Genomic DNA, 20,207 nt, shown 5'->3' with positions numbered 1-20,207 from the left:
GACTTTAGGAGCGGAGCTAGCTGTCGTCCTTGAAGAAGATGATAGAACGATGTAAACAAAGAATATTAAAGAGAAGGTGAAAGAAGGAAGAAACAAAGAATACCATAAGGAAAGACAGAAAGAGAAAGTGATAGAATGATAAAAAACAAAGATTAACATAAGAGAAGGTGATAGAAGGAAGAAAGAAAGAATAACATAAGGAAACACAGAAAGAGGAAGTGATAGAATGATTAAAAGAAAACTAAGAATAACATAAGAGAAGCTGATAGAAGAAATAAATAAAGAATAACAAAAGGAAACACAGAAAGAGGAAGTGATAGAATGATTAAAGGAAAACTAAGAACAACATAAGAGAAGGTGATAGAAGGAATAAATAAAGAATAACATAAGGAAACACAAAAGAGGAAGCGATAGAAGGAAGACACAAAGAATAACATAAGTAAACACAGAAAGAGAAAGTGATAGAAGGAAGTGATAAGGAAAACATAGGAGAAGATGATAGAAGGATAAACAAAGAATAACATAAGGAAAGACAGAAAGAGGACAGTTTTTACATCGGAGTGCCGCGCATGCGCATTACCAAATAAAACACGCCAAAACATCACTGAGCTTTTCAGTCAGTGATGTTTCCGCACAAGTGTAAACGGGTGCGCGAAACATCGCGACTTTTCAAAATGAGGTATTTGACAGTATAAATGCGCCTTAAAGGCGCATTTATACTGTCAAATACCTAGTTCAATACATTTTAGAAAAAGTTTTACATGTATGACCGCGCGAAAATAACAGCATTGTCAATAGAACTTTTTTTTATGTGGTGGTGGTTATTTTACATGACTGCTAAGAAAGCATATATGCTTGTAGTAAGCAACCAGACGGCCTACGGCTTTAGGTCCTCTCCGAGGGACCTGGTAGTGAGGATTAATGCCTTACCAAAGGGCACTAGCGCATCGACTTGGTTTCGAACCCGGGTCACCGGAATACGAGACCACTGCTCTACCAAATTTGCCTTCGCGCCTCCATATCAATTGTGACCTCAGGTTATTTCAAAATCGCAACATTCCTACGTGACGTTTTATTATTTTACTAAAAATGTCTCCTATTCATTTCTGCAGAATTATATAGAGACAAATTTGCGTTCTGATAGATAACAAATAGTAATTATTAAACTTTTTACATTCTACATAAATCAAAGTATAACATTCCAAAAGATTGCTCTTCAAATGCTCTCACATTTAAGATATGACGAGAAACAGCTGAGTTTGGACCAAACTTTCTTGTCAATAATTACCATTCGAGTTTATGTATATACAAAATATGAAAAAAAGCAAACTCCTCAAAATTCAATAGTTATCACTTCATTAATCCTTACCTGTATTCATTAATAATTGATTGCGACTTCAACAATTAATAACTTCCATGTTTATCAGGTTTTGCTCAAACATTGCCCGAACTGTTTCTCGACTTTTTGTGCTTTTATTGAATTTACCAAGATTTTAGGTGGACTTCCCCTTTAATAGTTTGACATGAAATCAGGTGCTAGACTAGTAGTTATTAGAATATCCGCTGTCTCCGCATTTCTCTTCAAGAAGCTTTGCTGTCGGTGGAGTGTCTGGAATCTCGTCCTCTTCTTGCCGAGTTTGTAGAACTGAATCTGAACTCTGTGAAAAGAACAGAAGGAGCCATTATAAAGTTAAAATAGTATTTTAAATGTAATGTTAGTGGGACGGATGCAAATGATGGAATCAAGGATAACATAAAGTACCAAGACAGTACAGTCCTTTCATATTTTAGTAGAAAGTGCTCGAATGTAGGATAAAAGGATTGTTAAATATTTGGTTATATAAATATGTAAAATTGAAATTGAAAGGTGTAATCAATTAAAGAATGATATATATACATATAAATAATGAAGACAAGGCAACCTTAAACAAAGTTTTTAAACGAACATCCTTAATTTTAGAGTGACAATTATCTTGAAGCTATAATTTTTTTTAAACAATTGATGTGATTCAATATTTGATTGAGAATTCCATAACGTGCTTTGTATCTGAAAGTGAAAGAAAACAAATATGGTCATGTTTTTAAAATAAAATAGTATTGGTATGCTTGCCTTGTTGATATTTCTTGGTTTGAGAGGGAATAAATACTTCTTGATGCGATTGTTAACTCTATTGTCTAGCTTGACAGTCTTACTGGTCCAGAAAGCAACAAGTCGGGAAACCTCGTCGTCTACGACGTCATGTGCATACGATGAAACATTAGTACCCTAAGTAAAGATATGAAAACAGAGAAAATAAATCAACCAAATGAATAAGCGAAAAATTTATAAAATGCCTATTTAGATTATGGACAATATTTACTAACATTAGTGCAAGCGTGTTTTCTAAAACTGTCCAATCACTTTATCATGAAAAAAACTATTTCACGTAATCAAAAAATAATAATTAAGTAAAGCTAACCCACTTTCAACCCTAAATTTTCAGATTACGGATTACAGCGACCGGTGAAGTGCTAAAATTTATGCTGTGAAAGTTCCCCTCAAATATCATGATAATCAAAATCATGCCTGGTTTTTAGAATTAAGGTTAGGCAAGATGGAGGGGTGACCTTGTTTTCCTCAAATCCAATAATTACTGTGTATCCGTATGGCACCTTCACTATGCAAAGGGAATCGGGTGTCATACACCCCCCCCCCCCCCCCCCTCTCCCTTCTCACCTTCTACCGAAGCCCCTGTATTCCTTGCCCTAGGCGATGTACGATAAATAAAATGTAGCTTATTTCCGAACTATTTTCACAGACAATATTTAATAAAGTATGTTGCGTTTACAGATTTCATCTCTCCTTACCAGCAGCATAGCAGTACTGCAGTTCAAATTATTGTTGACCTTTGGTCCAGAGTGTCCTGCCTTCAGAAAATCCAGAATGATTTGTGAAATAGCGTTGCGTATCGCAGCTCTCTCGGATGGCTTCTTCACTAGTTCCTTACGTAAGACAGTAGACAAAGGGTTACCTGCCACCATACTGCTGGTCATTGATGACGTCATGTTTGATTGCATGAGAAGAGACTGAGTAAAAGAAACATGAATGTTAAAGAGGGTATATTCCATTTTATCTCGTGATTGGGAAGGTGGGAACAGACGTTTGCTTGCAAAAGAGAATAAAACAACAACAACGGAATTTTTGCAATTGACATCAACAATCAAGTATTACTTGGTCAATTTACCACTGCAACCATATCAAAAATTGTATTTATAAGAAGGAAAAGTCCAAGATCTTTTGTCCTATGTTACCGACCACATGTCATCACTCAAGATTTCAGTATGTGATGACTGCATCGGGGTGATAGCCCTAATTGAGTTTGAATCAGGCAAACAGTACACAATTCCATAATGCGATGTAATAATACGTTGTAATGTGTGGGACCTACAATGAACTTACTGGTACAGATGATAGGTGTATGGTTTACTTTTTACGTTATAGCTTGCTTGTTACTGCGTTGATACCAATATGAACATGATGAAAATATCCTCACCGACTGGATAACTCTATTTCCTTGATAGGCTGGTATTTGAGATTCATCTGTCACTTCCTGGAAGGCAGGCATGGTGATCAGGATCTCACACTCGTCTCTGTCTCTTTCATCAAGAATCCCATTAAGGTCTTGAAGAACCATATATACGAATGGAGCATCGGGATCGCTTAAGCCTTCAGTCGTCATGCTCTTCTGAAAAGTCCCGTTCTAAATACAGATATGAGTAATTATAATGCATGTTATTTTTTGTAAATTGTGCAAGTAGTGTGAACTCCACTTTGCATATTATAACTCAATGTCCTTGTGCCCTCTTGACTATTCACATTAAGAAAATATGGTGCAAGTATGCACATTTAGGGGTACAAACCGATGCAACACTAGCAGCACCTTTAGGGGTTAAATCCTGCACCCTTTAAAGGTGCAATCCTGCACCCTTTAAAAGGATGCCAGATTGAACCTTTTAGGGGACATGTTAGTACCCTTTATGGTTCAATGCTGCTCCATTAGGGGTGCAAACCGATGCAAAGAACAGCACATTTAGGGTTTCAATCCTGGACACTTTAAAAGGTGCAATCCTGCACCAATACTCGAGGAATACTTGTAAAATTTGCTCGTACAATCGTATAATCAATATATATATTGCTAAAACGTGAATGTATGTAACATGATCAGACAAAATATTATATTGGTTAATGATTGCCGAAGGAAAAATACAAATCACAAAATTGATGTGCATTGTCATAATTTGCACGTGTAAAGTATTCATGAATATGCATGCAATATGTAAACTTTTATTTTGCACCCTGTTTTGGTCAATAGGGTTCATTTTTGTTGGAAGGGTGCAAAATCTTATGTTGCACCCTGTTTTGAACCCCTTTTCCTTCAATAGGGTTAATTTTTATGTAAAGGGTGCAAACTCTTATTTTGCACCATTTTTTGCACCTTTTTTCTTAGAGTGTTGAGTGCATGGAAAATCCTTTCATTTCTCAATAAAAACTATTGTATGGTATTAAGAACTTTATGTCTATCATGGTTATATTTGTTCTCGAACTTCTCGTATTTATGTTATCAAATTGTTTATTTTAAGCATGATATTATTCATCTCTTCACTGCAGTCTTGAACCCAATTTTGATATGCAAAAAAGAAGAAGAAATAAATGATTGATTGAATGAATGTATAAATGAATGAATGAATATATAAAAAAAATTAATGAATTGATAAATAGAACAACCCCTTTATGAGCATAATTTCAACTGACCATGTCTATGAATGAAGATTGGATGGTAACATTGGGATCCACGGGTGACTGGTGATTCTTGTAAGGTTCGACACGTTTATCTACCAATGCTACGACGGCAGCCTTAATGGATTCCTTGATTTCTTCTGGCGCGGAGCGTAGATCATCAAGAAGGACTTGTCCTACTCCAATCAATGGAAACTGTTGCTCATCGCCCAGCACCTGAGAAACAAAGCCGGAAAGAAAAACCAGATTAAAACAAGAAATAACTGTACTTTCACGTGAAAAAGATGGATATGATACTCGCATGTCTTATGTACATAAAGGGGTTGTTCTATTTGTCAAATTATTAATTTGTTCATATATTCATTCATTCATTTATACATTCATTCAATCAATAATTTTTTTTTTTTTTTTTGGCATATCAAAAGTGGGTTCAAGACTGCAGTCCGGAGATGAATAATGTCATGCTTAAAATAAACAATTTGTAAGAGTGTCGTAGTCGAGTGGTTTATGCACTTGACTTGAAATTCAAAGGTCCTGGTTCGATCCCCGACACGGCACTAAAGACCTTTGGCAAGGCATTAATCTTCATTTGCCATACTCGACCCAGGTGAGGTAAACGGGTATCTGGCAGGAAACAATTCCTTGAAATGCTAGAGCGCTGTAATGGCAGCTAGGCTAAAGCCGGGGTAATAATTAGTGCGCCTCGGAATAGAATTTCTAGATAGACGGCGCTATAGAAATGCCCATTTTACTAAAGGCGTCTTTAGAGGGACATTTGGAGTGAAAAGAAGGACAAATTTGGTGTCTTCTTAACGTTTTTTACGTTTTATTTCTCATAGAAGGCCCAATTAAAAAAAAAATATATCTCTCTCTCTATATATGTAATGTTACTAAAAGGCGTCGTTAGAGGGACATTTGGAGTGAAAAATGAGTCATTAAGTAGACATTGGGGTTAGGGTTAGGGTTAGGATTTTTATGATGTCCACTTAATGTACCATGTAGGGTTATATATATATATATTATTATTGTTGTTGTTATTATCCCGCACAATTCTGCCAGTGCAAATCACATGACCGTTTCTAGTTTTGTTAGGTGATAACAAGGTAATGTTATTGTGCCCATGCGATTGATAAATGTGAAAGTGTTCAGAATATTTTCTTGGGAGGATGAAAGAGGCTAATTTTAATTCTATGATTCAATAACGACTGGTGTTTGGTGGTGTGGCAACTGACAACTGACAGAGAGTGACTGCTAAAACAAAGTGTTTCAGCAGGACCTCATGCATACTGTAATTTTATTAAGCACATAATACTTAATGACGAGTAAAAAGTAAGTTTATGTTAATAAAATTAGGAGAGTTCTCATTACTTTATTAGATATTATTCGACATCAAATTTATTTCAATAAAATATTTTTTGCTGTTTTGATATAATTGAACTCTTTTCCTTTTACACGGAACTCTTACAAGGGAAAAACAAACACAAAAAAATCGTAGAAAACATTTTGGAAAAACTTACAATGTCTTGATTGCAGGGCTTTGGGGAAACGTCATTATCATCAATTCCACCATCGGTGGATTCAATCACTGGTCGTGATGTATCCAGCCCTCCTACACTGCTTCCTGTGGACTGAAAAAAGATGTACATTATTTTACTACACTGTTACCCGTTAAGTTGGAATATTTGTTCACTTACCTCTTTTCATGAAATGATTGTGTATTTTTTTTATTTTTTATAATTTGAATATTAATATTATTTAATCTTGAAAGACAGAGTTTGTATCTACTCAGAACTTGATCAACCTCTATGACTCTTTAGATTGATTAATAAATTTCTGTGAACATATACACTTTATCTATCAAATATAAATCATATTGTCACAATCATTTCATGAAAATAGGTTTGACAAAATATTCCAACTTAATGTACATGTTTACTCGTGTCCACAATAATGTCATGACCGAGTTAACGAGTTTTGACGGAGTAGAGAGATAGATTTTTCATTCGAGGGATGCCAACTAGAAATATGGAGTTCATATTTTGTATAAAGATTGTTATAAAGTTTGATATTTTTTTTCAAACGCCCCTCACAATGAACACAATGACATCTTTGAGCGAGACTACACACTGCCCAATGGTTATTGTCCTATAAGGAGCTTGTTGACCTTGAGCGAGGCATTTTCTCTCCATTGTTTCTATCAACACAGGTGTTGGATACCAGGTAGGATGTAAATGCCATTGTACTTTGATTAGCATGGGTGTGCTTTCAAACGAGTGACTTGCTGGAATGGAGTGGAGAATGTACACTGTAATGTGTATATTCGTAATTGAATCCAGTGACTGGGGTTACCGTTATACTAATGTAAGTGCTTTGGACGATTTCGTTGTAACTGGTAGGCACTGAACAAAACTTTAGTAGTAGCTGTCGTTTTGGAATGTAGTTTCAGGCGCTATTGTCCTAGGGGCAGTTTTTTGTGTGGGTAGTTTCCGTTCGACATGGGCAATAGTCAAGTGATACATATCCTAGAGTATTTTTGTTATTGTCCATTTTCCCTCGGCATGCTTGGAGAGATGTTTATATTCACAATAAACTAATCATTATATGATTGAATAATGACATTGCGATATTAAACTGTCAATATTGTTAAGCAGTATTTTCAAAAACATATCAGAAATAAAAGTACTTGAATGACTATGAAAAACCATCTGATGTTTTCCCATCTTTAGATAATTGAAAAAATGTATGTATAATGCTAATATGTTCTACTTACATTTTTCCAGCTATCCTTCGAAACAACGACTTTTCCTGCATTATATCCACAGCTGTTCATTACCTATAGGGGCGATTTACACAAGATATTCGGTTTTCGAGTTGCTTTTGGCTACAGTTTAAAATAGTGTAATAAGTGATTATTGATATGCACGTGTTTCATGGCGAATTAATATTATGAATTAACAAAGAGCAATACATTTTTAAGCCTAATCATGGCGTAATTTTAAATGCAAGTACACACTTTATGGCATATTTTCGATCCTTGAATTTCCATTTGTTTAGGTAACTGCGTGTTTTTTATTGTTTGTTCAATATATAACATTGAACATACGGCTATGACGTTATGTATATGGATCAGGATTATTACCGTTGACTTCCACGTGAGATTTGGTGCTAAACAGAAACCTTTCCCTAGGAAACAGGAAAAAACAAAGAGAAAATAGCATTGTTGGTTATAAAAAGAAATTCAGTGCTGATCGTGTAAATGGCTTCTTAATTTTATTTTTTTTTTATGTTATGTAATTTGGTATGATACAAAAATATCATATTTACGGGAGAATCTAATCTCTCCTTTAATAGTATAATTTGAAGAGTAAGATCAAACTTATTTGTTAATGCTTATCATCGGCATGATCAATGATCACTGGTATTGTTACACTAACTTTTCGACGTAGTCACCTCATTCGTTGAGACATTCGCAGGGGAAAGGAAATTTCAAAAAAAAATAGGCGCATATTAAGGCAACACGGTATATCAGATAACTGATACAGGTACAAAAAAAAACATTAAAAAAACTTTATATTCTTGCATGCTCATCAAAATTTATGAATTACTATCAACACAGGTAATATATACTAACTTTTTTTGCGTCTATACGCAGCTACTAAGCAAACTGCTATTAACACGAGGATCAGAATGATGGATAATACTATAATAGCTGCAAAACGTGCTCGATCATTTACAGATGCTGTAGTTGTTTCTACTGGGGGTCTACCAGTCGACGTTGCTTCTGAAAGTAGACAGTAACCATACAAGAATATTCATTTTATTATTAGTAAGGTCTGTAATATGGTAAATATATGTTCAGTTAATTTCTTCTGAATGAAATGAATCACCCTAAACTCTAAAGAAACTGTTATCAGTGGCGGATCCAGGTGGGCCCCAAAGCACCCATAACGGTTTGCGCACATGTTGGCTTCGCCCCCCCCCCCCCCCCTCCCTCCCTTATGAAAAATCCTGGATCCGCCGCTGGTTAGGCAGGTTTTCGTCATGATCGTTAATAGTCAGCTATTATTGCATTTTTTTTCAATGCGGATCATATGGTGTAACTTATGAATAATAAATACGTGTAAAAATAACAAAAATGAAAAATAATTATAGATTCATAATTTAGGAATTTGCTTTTCCCGAATGGGAGAAAAAGAAACGGATAGAAAGAGTAACAAAGGCAGAGAAAGGGAGGGAGAGAGGGAGGGAGGGAGGGAGAGAGAATTACAACGTAGAAAGAAATCATATTTTTAACAGGGAGAAGAAGATTATATAAATGCATACATGTTGCACCATAGGTATAGACTGTTGAAGAGAAGTAGATACAAATTAGAAACAAAACGTATTTGTTTTTCTAATTATCAAAAGGTATGCCATGGAAAATCTAGATGCTCGGTCTAATAATTGATTTAAAAGGTGTGATACGACATACGTTTATGTACTTTTACATTTTATTTCATATTTTCTAATACCTTTCTTGAACCATTTACATGTTATATACCATTCATGATCAAAACAATTAAATAGTTTAAGGCACATGGTTTAAATTAACAAATCTCAAACCTACAAGAGTTGTGCATTTGTATGCATATGTACGAAAGAGAAATACAATAATCAGTTGTAAAAGTTCAACATACCACGCGTATAGTAGACGCATACGGCTTTATTTTCCACGGCACCCTTCAGATTCGTATCCCTTGCCTTGCAGGTGAGAGTGATGTTTTCACTAAACCTTGACAAGTCAACAGATGAGGAGTGGTAGATGACTATATCCTCCTGGACCTCCTCCCAGGTGATAACTGGATGAGGAAAACCTGACGCAGAACACTGCAATGATGTAATGTTTGAACCATTGATGGAACAGCTACAACCATCCACCTCCTGCCCAGTGTCTTTGCAGTGGCTCACAGATACGCCTAAAACAAATTTCAAAGAAGAAAGATAAGAAGACGAAAAATGGGAGGAGAGAATTATGATGGAGAGCACAACACATGTGACTAGGTCTTCGTAGAATATCAGTCTCACACATGACATTTGAAAATGTAATTCAATTCACAAGTCACTTGATCGACACTTTTCCCTTCCCTACATCTGAATTCCAGGGATAATCAGTAGTTCCCGATACGTTTGAGGACTTCCAATAGCAATCTCTCTCAAATTATATTTGTAGTAGAGTGTAAACATACTGTAGGCCTAATGCTTATGTAATAAGTTTAAGTGTACAATAAGAAACGAATAATCAGTCTCACAGTGCAACGAGGAGGCAATAGTCAGCCATAAATTCAGTGTAATGTTCGTTTCACATGAGGCGTGATTATGACTGAAAATGAACAGCTAATGCATGTATGATCGTTGCATTCATCGAACCAGTCGCCTTCACAGAATTCATTAGCACAGGCGATTAAAGTATTGAAATGATAATGACAGTATGACACACCGTGTTATTCGGGTATAATGTTGGAAAGTGATGTTGATGACGTGACGTATAAAGTTTTTTTTCAGGAAGCTGTCGAACCATAATTTGAAGTCCGTGTTAAATGTAGGGTGAGCGCATGAGAATAGATCACCATTAGGACCACATACCCAGACAGTGGCGGATCCAGGGGGGGGGGGGGGCCGGGGGGCCCGGGCCCCCCCCCCCCCCCCCCCTTGAGAAAAAAAATCATGTAAAATCACGTGATTTTTACCTTTTTGGGGGGTTGGGCCCCCCCCCCCCCCCTGGCACCAATATCCTTTGGCAAGATATTAACCTGCACTTGCTACTCTTCACCCAGGTGCCCACCCAGTAGGATTCGACCGTCATTGAGCGTCATGTAACGCCTGGCTGGAATGCTCCCCAGGGAGTCTGTGCGGGCAATGATCGGGATAATAATATATCTGTAAAGCGCTTAGAGACATCAAGCGCCATATACAAGCGGAATTATTATTAATATTATAATTATTGTCCTTTATACCTATCACGTAAAGCTGCATGACATCACTCTCGTCAGTTGCAAAGGACTGCTGAAAAACCACTTTACAGGAATAGTTTCCAGCGTCGCTCTCCGTGACATTAGGTATGACGAGAGACGCAGTGTCAACGACCAGGTACTTCCCATTAGAATTCTCCCCATTGCTTGTTCGGGAATAGATTGTTGTCCCATCTCTCCTCCAGTAAAGAGACTGCAGATCAGAGTCCAGGTTTTCAATCTGACATTGTAGAGTTGCAGTCTTCCCAAAAGACGTCGTTATAACTGGATCAAAATAAACCAGAATATGCATAATGTGCAACACTAAAATAACAGTATATTCAAACATAAACCAGTCGGGATTAAAGATGGTGTTTGGAACGTCAATATTGTTTCTTCTGAGTAATCACATCTAAATTCATCAGACAAATCATTATGGAACATGTTTCAAGAGTATCAGATCCCTTTTCATGTGTACACCTGTTACTGGAATAACCCATTGGTCCATATGTGGTTTAACTTTAAAGACTGGAGTTTACATTCAACACGAATTCAGAAGACAGGACTATCTTCTTCATTAATATTTCAGTTAAAGTGGAAGACATCCTTCTTTCATTCTAAAGACTTACAAAAGTGTGATACTAAACACAGTGATTTAATTAATGTAGGGTTCATGTCAAGGATATTCTTCAAATAAGCATGCACGTAATTTATTTTGTAAATGTTACTAGAAACTATCATTTCCAGATGTATATATGATAAGTGATGAGCAATAAATGGAAACAAATAAAACTGGTTACAAAACAAGCAATGACCGAAACTAATACACCCCCCAAAACAGGAGATGTTGGCCATGGTTGCTCCCAAATCTAACGGTCATTAACTCTTTTTGAATTAGATCATAATACTATGGAATATTCTGTTTCATTAATCTGTATCATTAATATGTATTGCGCCTAGAAGCAAAGTATTAGGCGCATTATATTAATGTGAGCTATTATTAGTATTAATCGTTCATGATGTAATAAAAACAATCATCACGTTAAATTGATGAAAATATTTTAATTTTTTCGTTGCTGTTGACACACTGCATCTTAAATTGTACAGCTTTTGTTAGTCTCTGGTGGTTCAGAGTTTGGCAGATTACCTTGTGATCCGAAAGAGCTAGAAACACTGGCCAAGACAGAGACGATGATCAATATAGAACGATAATCCATCTTAGGAAACAGACACCTGTAAAACAACAAGAAAGGATTGATGTGATTATAAACTTTGATGATACGAAACTCCTTCAAGATAATACCTTATATATAACCCTTCATTTTGTACTAACCGGACATCTACCCCTAACCCTAAATTCAAAACAATATAATCAATTAAACTTTTGACTATAAATGTTTAAACCTTTTGTTTCTTGGGAGGCGTTTAGGTTTCCTCTGCCTGCAAACGTACGTAGAGGGCAGTTAACAGGACACGAACATGTCCTGCCAATGACCATTTCTACTTAATGACTCATTTTTTTAAAACTACATATGTCCTTCTAATGACGTTGTAAGATGTATTGTTTTTATTTTAGAAGGTGAAGGATGAAGTGAAGTATACAGTAATGATGAAGTATAGGACGAATATTCATGAGAGCGCTATTGAAAGTAGCAGTAGAGGTAGTAGGAGAGTAGTAGTCGTAGTAGTAGCAGCAGCAGTAATAGTAGTAGTAGTAGTAGCAGTAGTAGAAGTAGAGGTGTATTAGGAGTAGTAGTAGTAGTAGAGATAGTAGTAGTAACACTAGTAGTAGTAGTAGAAGTAGTAGCAGCAGTAGTTAGTGGTAGTACTATTAGTAATACTAGTGCCAGTAGTACTACTAGTAGTAGTTGTAGTAGTAGTAGTAGTAGTAGTAGTAGTAGTAGTAGTAGTAGTAGTAGTAGTAGTACTAGTAGTAGTACTATCAGTAATATGAGGAGAAGGAGGTATGACAGACACTGATAAATGAATGTAAATGAGATAGATGAATATAGATATACTCAATAGTGAATAATTAAATAAAACATGACATTAGTAGAGTCAAAGTGTGTAGACCCCGCTGATATTTTTCGGGGACAAAGGTTTTTAAGTGTTTTTGAGTTGTTTGGAGGTCAATGATTAAAATTAGCTTGGGTAGTCCCCTCCTAACCCCCGGCAACTCTCGTAGGGGTCAAAATAAGGTCAAAATGGGGTCAATAGGGGGTCAATTTTTTTAAATGCCCTGATTATATTAAAAGACTTGTCAAATTGTTAGTCTCGTCATACTGAACAAAAAAGTGTACATGATCATATACCCCTGACCTCCCGTTAAGAAGTTATGGCCGGAAAAGTCAAAAGGTCAACGAACTTTCATTTGAGGGCAAAATGCACTAAAAGTGTTAGGATCGATCAATTTTCATGTTTTTTGTGTCTATTTATATGTATTTTGATTTAGAAATTTGAATGAGACAATTTCTACTTAAGAAGACCCTGTTCAAAAGATATAAAGGGTCAAAATAAAGTCATTTGGGGTCAAATGAGCTCCTTTGAGATCAAAATACACTAACAGACTTTTGTGTCAAATTATGTGTAAATTGATGAATAATAGTGAATGAATTTTTTTTTTTTTTAAATTTAGAAAACCATATTCAATTGATGTAAGGAGTCATTATAAGGCCAAAATGGGGTCATTTGGGGTCAAAAATGTTTAATTGACCTAAATTGTGCTGTAATGCACTCTCACACTGAATGAGAAAGAGCAGTTTCATTCTAGGGTTAAAATACGATAGGAGTGACAACAAAGCCATGTTCATTTTTTTTAAGTGTCACAATGTAATTTAACTGGTGGCCACAATGTCAAATTAGCTTGATTGTTTTTATCTGCCCATCAGTTACATACACAACCCTGCGCTCTCTTACTAGGTATGGTTAATGTCTTAATTTGTTGCAACATACCTTTAAGGACGGATAGATGTGACAAATCAGAGGTTCTACGCATAGTCGGAATCTTCAGAGACAGAGTCTTGATCATTATCGATATCCGAATCGGAGTGATTTGCAATAAATCTTACCACTTCAAACTGAAGTTGACAGCACTGTATGGTGATACCAGTGATACATCTTAAAAAATAACATGCAATGTGTATTTTCGAAATCGTGGGGCGATTATGCAAACAAGATTTACAACATAGTTGCAGGTCGTCACAGAAAGGCGACCACAATTTTCTTTGTGAATGATCCCAATGACCTAGATGAGAGTATCAAGGATAGTGAACATCAGAGGCGTACAGGCGTTACTTATGTAGGAGGTAGCCGAAATGTATTTATGAGAAGAGATGATCCACTGCCAACATCCAGGCTGTTCAATGATATGTTCAAAAATCCAGGCAACAAAGTTCGGCTCCAACAGTTTCTGAATGCAGAGTTCAAGATCATGTCATTAGAACACCCAGAGACGACTTATATATACTCAGTGAGAGATCGTTGCTCAGATCTGCAGAAGGGCACAGAATTAGAGCAATTCAAATGCCAACACACAGAAGCGGACACCATCCTTCTCTATGTGTATTACCAACTAAGACAGTCAGGTGTGGAAGACACTGTTGTTATCGATGCAGAAGACACAGATGTTATGGTTCTAGCAGCATATGCAGCCCATCAGATTGAAGGACCATTAGGCATCAAGAGGAAGGGCTTCGTCTATGACTGTAAGAAGCTTTGCAGTCCTGAAGTGGTAGATGTCATTGTCCCCTTTCATGTTCATACTGGTGCAGACGCTGTCTCTGGCTTCTATGGCCATGGCAAACCATCCATCTTTGAATCGGCAATGAAGTCAGAGGAAGGAAGGAGTTTGCTCCAAGGACTTGGGAAACAGCTGCCTGTTTCAGAAGACACCCAAATCGACATGGAGCAATTCACAATTAAGTTCATCTACAAAGACAAAACTAGTACAAGTTTAGCAGAGGCAAGAGCAAAGAAGTGGGAGAGTATGAAGAAAAAAGCAACACAGAGAATGCCACCTGATTGCGACTCACATCAGATGAAGGTCAGACGAGCCAACTATCAGGCATACATCTTCCTAAACTTCAGGAGTCCAGATGCTCCTCCATCACCTCTCCACCATGGATGGCACATGAAAGATGGCAACCGCATCCCACTTCGATACACCAAGCCTGCATTGCCTACACGTTTGACCAACCTAATACCAGCAGATGACCAATCTCCACAGTCTGACTCCGATTCGGATATCGATAATGATCAAGACTCTGTCTCTGAAGATTCCAACTATGCGTAGAACCTCTGATTTGTCACATCTATCCGTCCTTAAAGGTATGTTGCAACAAATTAAGACATTTACCATACCTAGTAAGAGAGCGCAGGGTTGTGTATGTAACTGATGGGCAGATAAAAACAATCAAGCTAATTTGACATTGTGGCCACCAGTTAAATTACATGTAAACTGCATTGTGACACTTAAAAAAAATGAACATGGCTTTGTTGTCACTCCTATCGTATTTTAACCCTAGAATGAAACTGCTCTTTCTCATTCAGTGTGAGAGTGCATTACAGCACAATTTAGGTCAATTAAACATTTTTGACCCCAAATGACCCCAATTTGGCCTTATAATGACTCCTTACATCAATTGAATATGGTTTTCTAAATTAAAAACAAAAAAAAAATCATTCACTATTATTCATCAATTTACACATAATTTGACACAAATAACTCCTAAGTCTGTTAGTGTATTTTGATCCCAAAGGAGCTCATTTGACCCCAAATGACCTTATTTTGACCCCTTATATCTTTTGAATACGGTCTTCTCAAGTAGAAATTGTCTCATTCAAAATTCTAAATAAAAATACATATAAACAGACACAAAAAACATGAAAATTGATCGATCCTAACACTTTTAGTGCATTTTGCCCTCAAATGAAAGTTTGTTGACCTTTTGACTTTTCCGGCCATAACTTCTTAACGGGAGGTCAGGGGTATATGATCATGTACACTTTTTTGTTCAGTATGACGAGACAAACAATTTGACATGTCTTTTAACATAATCAGGGCATTTAAAAAAATTGACCCCCTATTGACCCCATTTTGACCTTATTTTGACCCCTACAAGAGTTGCCGGGGGTTAGGAGGGGACTACCCAAGCTAATTTTAATCATTGACCTCCAAACAACTCAAAAACACTTAAAAACCTTTGTCCCCGAAAAATATCAGCGGGGTCTACACACTTTGACTCTACTACATAGGCTGTTTACTTTATAGTAATGACAGAGCTTTAAAATGAGCTCGAAATTGAATTTTTTAGAAATAGAAAATGAAAATAGCTGCGTAACTCTGTATTATAATACAAGAAGGCTTTGGACTTTGGACGGTAAACTCATGTGATACAGGTATAGTATAGCTTAGTTGTGGTTTTCATCTACATATTCAGATATTTTATTTTGTGTTAATACAAACATTCAACAGGAAATACAAAAGGCAACTTTTGCATAGTAGGCAATCCGATTTTAATAGGGGATCTTCCGGTAATCTTTTAAAGGGCATTGACCTGCGTGATGAAAGGTGTTCAAATTATAACGTAGGCGACAGTGTAATATATAGGAAAGGGAGAGGAGGAGTAGACGTAGCAAGATATACGCCTATCTATCACCCCCTTAGATAGATTCGTGGGGGTCGGTGAGTAGGGGTTTATCTAAAGGGTGAAGTTGTCAACGTTAAAGATTTCCGGGGGTAATTGTCCGTTGCTAGCTGTCCGCAGGTGAAATGCCACGTGTTGTATTCATGATATGAAATAAGCTCTTGGCTCGATTAGTAAATTCATCTAAAAATTAAAATTAATATTGTATAAGTTGTATACGGCAGCGAATTCCCCCCCCCCCCCCCCCACTCCCGATCAAGGATTCAAAATCAAATTTTCAAATTCAAATAATACAAAATGGAATTTAAAAAAATGACAAATAAGGATTATCACCAACATAGACAAACAAATAAATAAACTAACTCAATGAAACAAAATAGATAACTATGCATTTCCCTGACGCTTAACCATCTTATCGTAATAAACGTATGGATACATTACTTTATGCTCACCCGCATAATCTTTCCAGTTTCAAAATCAGACAAAGAGAACTACCCCAAATAATGGGGAGAGGGGTCGACAAAACACTTTATTCTGGTAAACATGTTATTTAAACATAAATATACACTAAATATGATATATAAGAATTGTCGCTACCCGAATAGTGGTGGTTTCCTGACTACCGAAGTTTTACTAATCATTAGGGTGCTACATGTATAGTCCCCCCCCCCCACACACACACACACACATATACACACACACACACCCACACTCACACGCATACACACACCACTACCACCAACACATGCACCAGCACCATCAACACCAGCACCACCCTCCCCGCCTACCTATGCCCATCACATTATGTGCCGTAGTCATTACAGTGAGAGAGATTGGTTTCCGTTATGTGCTGTACTCTTTCAGAACCGAAACACATTGCCTGGTATAAGTGCTGCATATAGTTTGTGCAAGATAAAACATGGAGGATAACTTGATACAGAACTAACCTCGTTTGCAGATGTCAGATGTATGGATTATTCCGTTATTACAGTCAAATACACAGTAGCAAGAACCTTGAATAAGTCTAACACATATGACATGTATAACGAAAATCTTAATATCCCCCGCTAAAAAGAAATACGCACACAAACCATCAAAATGGGGATTCCCCATTACACATGAATAGTCTGTGAACACAGACTTTGTACTATGACAAATAATGGCTATTTGTATTGAATTTAGTTCGTCAACCAGAAATAATTAACGATAATAATAATTATTATGGATACAAAACCAGCATAGAAATTTGAGATCAAGCAAAACCTAATTTTGAAAAGTACATTAGGTCGCTGTAGGTTATTGTTGAAAATGTCATCTTACCCAACAGGTTTATTTGCTTGAGCTCCCCCCCCCCCCCCCCCCCCAACTCAGATTTGGTTTGAACGGGGGTGTGCCGTTCAAGTCTCGGAACCCCTACCCATTATTAGTGGTCATTTGGGGGATATTTTTTTTTTCAAAAAAGAGTCAATTTTCGGGTGTTTTTCGGTTGTTTGCCATGCAAACACCCAAACATTTTGCAAATTTGGGAGATTTTGAAAAAAGAGACCCATTTTTAATGGTATTTTTGCTAAAAGGGGGACCCATTTTTAGGGAGTCTTTTTGAAAAAATGACCCATTAGAGCGGCACACTCCGTACGTCTTAATATGTGAGTACCCCTCCCCCTCCCCCCCTCCCCCCCTCCCCCCCTCCCCCCCTTCCCCCTCCTGGGGGGGGGGGGGCTTGAGCCCCTGTACAAAACAAGACTGCTAGACAAATGTGCGCAATGCTATTAAAGAAAATGGAAAGTTAATTAATTTCGGAATAGTCATATTGTATGAAGAAAAACAATTTATATAGCGCATATTGACACGAGTCATGTTGCAAAGACTATCTCATGTTTTAAAAAGAGACGTGGAAAATCCCCGCAACGAAGTGGATTGCGCAATATCACTCGGGTTGTTACTGAGGACGTTCCATAGAGATATATACTACTAACACTAGAGGGCGTACTCGCTCAAATAGCTGTTCCGAGCTGGAGCGTTAACCGCCATTACTAAGGAGGGCAGAAAAACGAACGACCCAACAAGATACTGTGCACAACATACGTGGAAAATTTGAAGAAGCCAGGTTCGTGCGTTGCATTTGGTTGTTCGAACCGAAGAAAGAAAGGGAACTGCATAATATTTCACAAGTAAGTTCTTCTTAATGTTATGTTAATTAAATAAGGAGATTTTAGAGCTAAAAATGTGCTTTATGCGGGTATTGTCTCATGACGAACCACCGCAGTGCAGCGCAGCTAACGTTCCTGCAGTGCTCACAGCGGAGCGCGCCAGTCCACGCCCGACGGCCTAGGGCAGGCATGGGTCAAGGTTCTGGGGACGGTGATGGGGAAAATTCTGCTGCGCTGGAGTCGCAACTCCAAGAGTCAGAGAGTCCAACTCGGAAATATTAACTCCATGAGCTTGATTCTATTAACGAAAAGTTTAGAATATATAATTAACTTTATCTTATCTAATTTCAAGATAAAAATCAAATGTCAACTTCTTTATGTTTTAACTAGATCTAGGGTCTAGACTAGACTCGATCTAGATCTAGATCTAAATACTCTAATTTCTAAAGCCCGAAAGGCAGATATAGGCTAGCCTGCCATATTTCACATCACAGGAGTTATCCAACTAGGCTAGGCTAGCCTAAAAAGCCCACCGCACACTTCACTATTTCTATCAAATTTGCTTATGACTTGCTGACATCATTATTAAATACTGCTTTGTGATTGGCTGGAAGGTGCTTTCAGTTTCAGTCTTAAAAATCATATGAAATAGCATGAATAGTAGAACAATTGTCATTGTATGAGAAAAAGCTCATTATTGTTTCCATTTGCTTTTATTGTAATGCAGAAATACACCCAAGAGAGGAAAAGAATGTTACACACCACTCCTTCCTATGCTGTGCCTACTGTCTTTCCTGGACATCCTCCCTATAAACAGACCCATGGCTCAAGACTCCCAACAAAACCATGTACAACATCCAAAAGTGTTCCCGTGCCTCCAAAGAAACCCTATGACATTACAAAAGAACATGACTATTCTTTTCTGTCTGAGTTGATCAGAAACTGAAGATAACCAGACAGCAACTGCAGGATATGCAAAGAAACAGCTTCAAGTGGTGAACAGAAGGTAAACAGGAGAGATGGAAAAACCATGACTCTCTTGCAGGAAGTCCATGAAAGCAAGCTCATTAAACAGGATCAGCTTGACCTACTTCAACACAACTTTGGAGAGAACACATTTACAGAAAACCCCAATTTTGTCTTATTTCATCAATATTTGTTTTCAAACATATTTGTTTATGAAAACCTACAGAATGTTAAATGGCATCCTATTTCACATTATACAATTTAAGTGAAATTTTGCCATCAAATTTTTGGGGCTCCAAACACTTTAGAGGGGCTTTAATACACATGTTCCAGCATTTTACAAGTTTCAAGTAGTTGTACTTGTAGGACATGACGTCTAAATTCACATCACAGGGATTGTGTCTGGTGTGGATTGGCTACGATGTAAATAGGCTTTCTTGATCTGGAGAATGATACTATAGTGACATCTTGTGTTTTACAATTACAACTGTTCTGTAGTCTATACACTGTTGCAAATGTTGAGGAGACCAGGGCTTAAAGCCCTCCTTGAAGTCAGGAAAACCTGTTTTATCTCTTGTTATAGTGAGCAAAATTCCTCAGTCTATGCAAAAAAGAAAACAGAGAACTTAATTTGTACAAACTACAGAGACAGATCAGTCTTTTATATTTTGCCTCTTGTCTG

The 20,207-nt window shown here is 37.1% G+C and overlaps 1 protein-coding gene across 1 annotated transcript; it reads right to left on the bottom strand.

Annotated features, from left to right (window-relative positions):
* Positions 1-956: 956 nt before the first annotated feature.
* Positions 957-17,465, bottom strand: LOC100893178. The gene is made up of 13 exons (XM_030996615.1): positions 17,357-17,465; positions 11,912-11,997; positions 10,771-11,049; positions 9,454-9,732; positions 8,409-8,558; positions 7,917-7,960; positions 7,548-7,610; positions 6,295-6,405; positions 4,793-4,993; positions 3,534-3,740; positions 2,848-3,066; positions 2,111-2,266; positions 957-1,658 (listed from the first exon to the last, which is right to left on the bottom strand). The coding sequence occupies exons 2-13, from the start codon at positions 11,979-11,981 to the stop codon at positions 1,542-1,544; spliced, it is 1,896 nt and encodes a 631-aa protein (XP_030852475.1). The 5' UTR covers positions 11,982-11,997; positions 17,357-17,465; the 3' UTR covers positions 957-1,541.
* Between the last annotated feature and the right edge of the window lie 2,742 nt (positions 17,466-20,207).

This window comes from Strongylocentrotus purpuratus, unplaced genomic scaffold (assembly GCF_000002235.5).
Source record: "Strongylocentrotus purpuratus isolate Spur 01 unplaced genomic scaffold, Spur_5.0 spur5_scaffold_3, whole genome shotgun sequence".
NCBI lineage: Eukaryota > Metazoa > Echinodermata > Echinoidea > Camarodonta > Strongylocentrotidae > Strongylocentrotus > Strongylocentrotus purpuratus.
Note: the sequence above shows the minus strand (reverse complement) of the source record. Positions and strands in the feature narration are given on the sequence as shown.

Bases quoted from the DNA above. Each gene is read 5' to 3' on its own strand.
- LOC100893178 (XM_030996615.1), bottom strand. From the start codon at position 11,981: ATGGATTATCGTTCTATATTGATCATCGTCTCTGTCTTGGCCAGTGTT. The intron at 9,733-10,770 runs GTATAAAGGACA...AATTTGTTTTAG, and splicing joins CATGCAGCTTTACGTGATAG to GCGTATCTGTGAGCCACTGC. The intron at 4,994-6,294 runs GTAAGTTTTTCC...TTTGTTTCTCAG, and splicing joins AGCCCTGCAATCAAGACATT to GTGCTGGGCGATGAGCAACA.